This window comes from Octopus bimaculoides, chromosome 1 (assembly GCF_001194135.2).
Source record: "Octopus bimaculoides isolate UCB-OBI-ISO-001 chromosome 1, ASM119413v2, whole genome shotgun sequence".
Classification (NCBI taxonomy): domain Eukaryota; kingdom Metazoa; phylum Mollusca; class Cephalopoda; order Octopoda; family Octopodidae; genus Octopus; species Octopus bimaculoides.
The window spans coordinates 114,224,022-114,231,211 of NC_068981.1; the positions used below are offsets into that span (position 1 = coordinate 114,224,022).

Here is a 7,190-nt window from a genome sequence, read left to right on the forward strand (position 1 = left end):
AACCTTATCAAAAATGAATATAAAATATGTGAGAAGAGAAAAGGGCTATTAATAAAATAAAATTGAAATTAAAATTAAGAATGACATTCATAGTTTACTGTTATTTCTTGCATGCGCACGTGGTCCTTTCGTTGCCGTTTGAAAGCATGGTAATTCCAACTTGTTGCGCTAGTAGATTACTACTATCTGTTTTAGTAAATTAAATAGTGGTCAAGAATTCTAGGAGTGGTTGTAGCTGTCGAATAACTAGCAGCAGTAATGCTAATAACAATAGTAGTAGTAGTAGTAGTAGTAGTAGTAGTAGTAGTAGTGGGAGTCGTCGTGGTGAAGTTGTTCCCCCTATGGTTTTAATAGAAATCGGGTTCTTCAATACCCTTTTTTTATTTCTTATGAATAACTTGCAAATCCACGTATAAATATATTAAAAATGAAAGTCTCAGTGTTGCTAGTTTAGAGAATTTAGACTTGGTCAGTATTTTCTTATAAAATATATTTCCTTGCTAATGCGTTCATTTTGGCTAGCATTGTCTTTGAATTTGTATAGAGAAAACGTTGTGAATTTGGGAAATTTGTTGTAAGCACATTCGTCAATGTGCTGGCTGAGAGGTATTTTCCTGTTTTCTGGGATCCTAATCTGGGATTTGTGTACCGCCATCCTCTGACGTAGGCTGTTTTTAGTGTGTCCAATATATTGCCGTTTGCATCCTGAGCATGTAATTAGGTAGATCAAGTTCTCCGTTGCACATGTAAAATTAGTTTTTATTGTGAAATTATGGCCTTGTTCTAATCGATGTTCCGATCCTTCTATTACGTTGACACAGATCCCACAGTTGGGTCTCCCGCATTTTTTTACTGTAGGTTTAGTGGTTATTGTTGAGTGTAATTTGACCTGGGTTAAAATCTTTTTCATTGATTTTGGTTGCCTCTTACTTTTGATGATTGTATGTGTTTTGAGGATTTGGTTCATTTTTGGGTCTTTCTTGAGTAGAGCTGTGCTGTGGAGTATGTTGTTGAAGGCCTCATTGTTGTGTGGGTTGTGTGTGGAGATGTAAGGCAGGGTTTTTAATTTTTCTTCCTTCTTGGGTCTTGGTTGTCTAAGTTCTTGTGTATTTAATTTAAGTACTCTTTGGATCGTATTTTCGATTAAGGGCTGTGGATAGTTTCTATTTATGAGAGTGGATTTCAATTCCTGGAGTCGTGTATAACGGGTGTTTGCATCTTATACTATAGTGCATATTCTTTTGGCTAAACAAAATGGGATATTAGTCCTGGTGTGTCTTGGGTGGCAAGAATCAAATGGTAGATATTGTTTCTAATCAGTGGGTTTATAATAGATATCTGTCTCTATCTTGTTTCCAACTTTCTTTATGAGGATATCTAAAAACGGTAGTTGTTGATTGTTGTATTCCATCGTAAATTGGGGGTTTTCGTTTATTCCATTTAGAAGTGTTTGGAATTCGTTGAGCTTTTCTATACTTTCATTCCAGAGGATGAAACAGTCATCAAGATATATTTTCCAGCTGTTTTGTATGTATGTGGAAAAAGAGCTTCCATATTTCTCGAGTGTCCTCTGGTATAGTTTAATCTCGAGATAGCCCATTACCAGGTTCGCAAAAGTAGGCGTAGTCCGTGTTCCCTTTGCAGTTCGCGATTTTTGTCGGAAGTATTCGTTGTTAAATATAAAATAAATATTTTTTAGGATAAATCTAAGTCCTTCTATTATAAGTTCTTTTTTAATGCGAGAGGGGAGTTCATATGTGTAATTGTCTAACCAGAAAGTGATGGCTTCTATTCCTAAAGTGTGGGGGATGTTTGAATACAGGTTGACTACGTCGAAGGATACTAGTAGTGTTTTTTCATTGACCGTTTTTGGGAGGTGGTTTAGCATATCCAGGTCATCCCTTATAAAGCTCTTGGTGTGTTTTAGGAAGGGTTTCAGTAGAGTGTCCAAGAAGCTGCTGAAGCGGTGGGTTTCACATGCTGGACCTGTTATTATTGGTCTTAGTTTCAGGTCATCAGGTGAGGGGACCTTGATAATTATGTCTGTAGCTCCTTTGCATGCATCGTTTATTATTCTACTTTTGTGGATTTGGGGGATGTCGTAGAATAAACTTGATTTACTCTTGAAATTGGTAATGTAGTTGTATTCCTTCTCTGTGAGTCCATCCCGGTATGAGTTTATAATGTCCTGAGATTATTCATTATTTTATGTTGGTTATAGTGTAGGGCCTTTTCGTAATATGTCTCATCATCTAATAAAGATAGTACTAGGTTTTTATAGTCCCTCGTGTTCATTAGGACTACTGCATTACCTTTATCTGCCTCTTTAATTGTTATGGTTTTATCTTTTTTTAGTTCGTTAAGGTCATTCCATTGTCTCTTGTTGAAGTTTGGTCTGTGTTTTTGTTTATTTGTGAGTTGATAAGGGTAATTGGTGATGTGCTCACAGAACTGGTCGAGGGCTTTCTTCTTTCCTTTGTAGGGGTGTAGTCGCTGCTATTTCTAGCTATTGAATCGTCGTCAATGAGTTTGTCATAAAATTGCTCGGCTAATCTTAATTTTCTACAAAACTCAGAAATATCATCTTTCATTTCATGGTAATTTGGTCGTTGTGGGGTTGGTGTAAAAGCTTGCGTGTATGTGTGTACATATATGCATGTATTCCTAGTATATTTATATTCATTTATGGAATACTTTATTGCACTTGTAATGTCAACATATGTTTATATAAATTGAAAAAGTTTTGAATTAATCCTAAATTTAATTCTCTACATATAAGGAGTTTTTATAGAAATTGTTATAGTATTTTTTGTGAACTCTCTCTTACTTCTTTCTCTCCTTCTCTCTATCTCTCTCTCTCTCTGTACACATACATACCTACACACACACGCACACACGCACGCACGCTCACACACGCACACACGCACACACGCACACACACGCACGATTATACATATTTACATATGTGAATATGTTTATTTCCGTGTGTGTGTGTGTGTATTTATGTGTATTTATATATGTAGGTGTGTATTCTCACAGGTACACATTTAATACACTTTGTTTCCTTTAAGAAGTATTTTCCTAAAAATTATTAAATGATAATATATAATAATTAAGAATATAATACCTTTATAAACTAAGTATTTCGGATAATTTAATAAGGTATAATATAATGATATTATATTAAACTTAACGATATTGTTACTACTATTATTCTTGTTGTGGTTGCTTTTGTTATCACTATTATCAATAAAATGGTGAACTGACTAAAATCATTCGTGAAATCATTTCTCACATTTCGTCCTTCTTACTTCATTTTTGACGGCTACACTGTTCATCGATTCGATATCAGTATAATGACTACCAGCTACCTACTGGTACTAATTATGCAATTCACTAGTTCGGTCTACATTACATCCAGAATTGGAGAAGGCACTTGTCCTTGGTATTCAGGAAGACCTTGGACGGTGGGATTCTTCGATTATCCCTAGAGGTCCTCTTGTATCAGGAGGACTACATCACTATCATCATTTTGTTCTGCAAGAATGGTAAGCAAGAGATCATCATCAAGTAATCTTCAGTTCCATTTTCGATCATTCCAAGTGCACCTATAATCATTGGTATTGTAACCGTCTTCAGATGCTACGTCTTTTCGATTTTGATCAGCAAATCTTTATATCTTATTGCGCCTTCGGTCAGCAAATCTTTATATTTCCTCCTCCTCCCCTCTTCTTGTTCTTCTTCTTCTTGTTCTTCTTCTTGTTCTTCTTCTTGTTCTTCTTCTTGTTCTTGTTCTTCTTTTTCTCCATCTTTTTCTTCTCATTTTATTTCATCTTCCGACCGGGTTTCAACCAGAGACATAAGGCACGTATATATTACATGGTGAGAAACTTCCTGAGAATGTCGGCGGTTGATATCAATACAATTTTTTTAATCACATAGATTGTTGGTTTCCCAGGGTTAAAGATGTTGTCAGTACCTTTCTTGATCATTTCCAGGGCACCTACAACAACAGGGATGGTTTTGGTTTTTAATTGCCACATCTTAGATATGTTAATCTCAAGGCCCTTATATTTCGACAGTTTTTCAAATTCCTTTCTTGAGATGTTTCTATCGGTAGGCACTGTTATATCAATTAACAGGTATGTTCTTTGTCTTAGGTCTTTGATGACGATATCTGGTCTGTAAACATTTATTTACCAGTCTGTATGTATCCCATGAATTCCATAGAAAGGTAACACTCTTTCCTTCAGTGACTGGTTCTGAATGGTGTTCATACAAGTTCTTGGGGTGCGGGATATCATATTGAGGGCATATGCTCCAGTGCAAGTATTGATCAACTCGATCGTGCTTGGTTTTATATTCTGTAAGGGTAAGGACTGAGCTGCCGCTTGCCAACAATGTGGTCAATACTCTCAGGTTTGTCATTGCGGAGTCTACACTTTGTTTCTACCTCATTGTGTGTGACATTAGCTTGATAGTTCCGGGTGAGGAGACTCTGATCTTGTGTCCCTAGGATAAATCCTTCTGTTTCGGCTTCAAACCAATATTCTGCAGTTACTGATGGGTTCTTCTATCTACTCCAGCTTGCTCAGCTCGTTTGGAATATTGCCCATGCAATAGTTTTCTTGCCACAGTCTTGATATTTTCTTCAAGTTTTCTTGTTTGACTTTTGTTTTAGACATTTTTGCCGCTTTAGTGGGTAGTGCGTCCTCCTTATCATCATCATAGTTAGGGAGGTTAAGCTCTCGTCTGTATTTACATACCCCCTTTGTGACTGAGTGCAGTTTCTTACTCTGTTTGTGTTGCCTTAAAAGCTGTATCATCTAGTTGGTGTTACTTTGGATGTACACTTGGTCGTTTTATGGGATGTTTCAAGCTGGTTTAAGCTTCTGCCACTTTCCTACCGTGAGAGATAGAGTCTGTGGACGTCTGATTTGGGGTGCATCCTGTTTAGTGTCAACAGTTTCCTGGATTTTATGTCCATACGCTGGAAATCACTCACGTTCCAATTGATGACATTAAGTCTATACTGGACAGCTGGTGCCACCGGGGAGTTTATAGCGGCAATTCTATTCTGAGAGTTCTACTCAGTAGTCTTGCCATTTCCACTTTCGATTCGGAGTACTTGGTGATTTTTTCAACCTCTTTACTCACAACATTCATGTCATTTGGTAAGGCTACATCAATGATCTAACAGTTTCGTCAAAAGCTTGGTGGCACTTAAACTATCCAGAAGACTCAGCAGGCCTTTGGCGATGATGCCATGGACAAAACTCAGTGCATTCAATTTTAATGGAGGATTTGGGCAAGCAGCAGAAGCAACATGCATGGAAATCGCTCAGGACATGCTGGTCTGTGCAAACTACGACCCAGACGTGATGAAGACCATCATCTCCAGTGATGAAACATGGATTTATGGTCTCTGTTCGATGCGTTCGCTCATCTGGCGTTAAAACGAAAATCCGACAATAGTGCACTATACGTCTTTACTCTGGGTGTATTAGTCGGCAGATGACGCGGTCAACCGGTACGAAAATTTTTGTGCCTGCACAGAAAAGCAGCATCACTTCCCACCCAGTGGATTTTGCTTACACGGCATCAGTTTTCGCAGGAAAAGATAAAGTCGGATACTTTTTGAACGCACTTTGTATATATTGATTTTAAATTTATTTCAGATGTTGGCACAAGGCCAATAATTTCGCGAGAAGGGGCTTGTCGACTGCACCAATCCCAGTGTTCAACTTCTACTTATTTTATCGACCCCGAAAGGATGAAAAGCAAGTCGATCTCGGCGGAATTTGAATTCAGAATTTATAGACGGTCGAAAAACGCTAAGCATTTCGCCCGGCGTGCTCACTGCCTTCATCTCGTATATATTAAAGGCATACATTTTCTACAAAAGTATCATTCATATATATCAAGGAGTCGAACACATTTATAGTCTAGGTAATTTTACTTAGTATAAGTGAAACCAAGTGAGCTAACAGAAATACCAAATAAGGGTATACTAAATATCGTACAGGCTAAACACATCCACAGAAAAGCAATGTGTGATGCTATGTATTCGGGTAATAAATAATTTACAATTTACGTTCAACTGAATAAAACTAAAAGCGTTCTTTAGATGCCCCGAAAATCGATTATTAATTTTGTGTTCTTGTAGATCGACAGCTTACATATATTTTTCATTCGGTTGATTACAGTTTATAGTTTGTGCGTAATTTCTCTTTTTAGATAGAAATTACCAACGATGTTCAGTTCATTATACCAATAATGCTTTCAATTTTGATCGCCAAATGGATCGGTGATTACTTTACGCACCCCATTTACCATGCCACCCTCGAATTAAAGTGTATCCCATTCTTACGTGCAGAACCACATCTCGTGATAGCTTCTAAAAGGTACGTGTTATTTTAATCATAAATAAACTCACATAGCCTGTCGTGAAAATTGCTGACAGTTTTATTAATGATAGAAAATAGCGCAACAAAACAATGATAGAAACCATTGATAAATTTCAGTAATCGAGTAAATACATGTACATACACAGAATTGAAACATTTGGACAATCAGACGCTTTGTAAAACCTCGTCTCAAAATATTATCATCCATGTAATATATATACATTATACACCTGCTCTTCCACACTTGCACGGATCAGACAGATTTTGTATACCCGGATGTCATTCACGTCGCCAGCACTCGTTTCCAAGTAAGGAAATATCTCAACAAGCCTAGACATGATTACGTAGTAGTTTGGAAACAAAGAAAACTTTGCATGAGTGATACACTATTACAACTACTGCCCGATATCAGGGTAAGGAGGCAGTAAATTAAACACACACACACACACACACACACACACACACTCTCATACACACATACAGAGTTGAACGTTTCTGTAACTATCATATTCTGGCAATCTAATGAACTAACTTTATTTTCCTTGATTTGTAAATATATAATTGTGAAGCATAATGCCAAGCCAGCATATTAATGTAAACATGTAAGCATAATTTCTTCCCCGCGTGAAGTAATACTACAGGAATAAGCTTGCTAAACAGCTATAATTCTAAGGATGTCACATGGTTAAATAAATATATATTCATTTCTCATACTGACTTTTATGTATAAATATGTATAAATATTATATTTGCGTGTGTGTATATAAATGTATGTGTATATAA

At 36.8% G+C, this 7,190-nt stretch overlaps 1 protein-coding gene across 2 annotated transcripts in view; it reads left to right on the forward strand.

Annotated features, from left to right (window-relative positions):
• LOC106874949 (chloride channel protein D) overlaps window positions 1-7,190 on the forward strand; it is a 79,026-nt gene that overhangs the window by 26,999 nt on the left and 44,837 nt on the right. For both annotated transcript variants that reach the window (XM_052969415.1, XM_014922869.2), the window contains one exon: window positions 6,238-6,404. In XM_052969415.1, coding sequence (XP_052825375.1) covers window positions 6,238-6,404 — 167 coding nt within the window. The remainder of the gene's footprint in view (window positions 1-6,237; window positions 6,405-7,190) is intronic.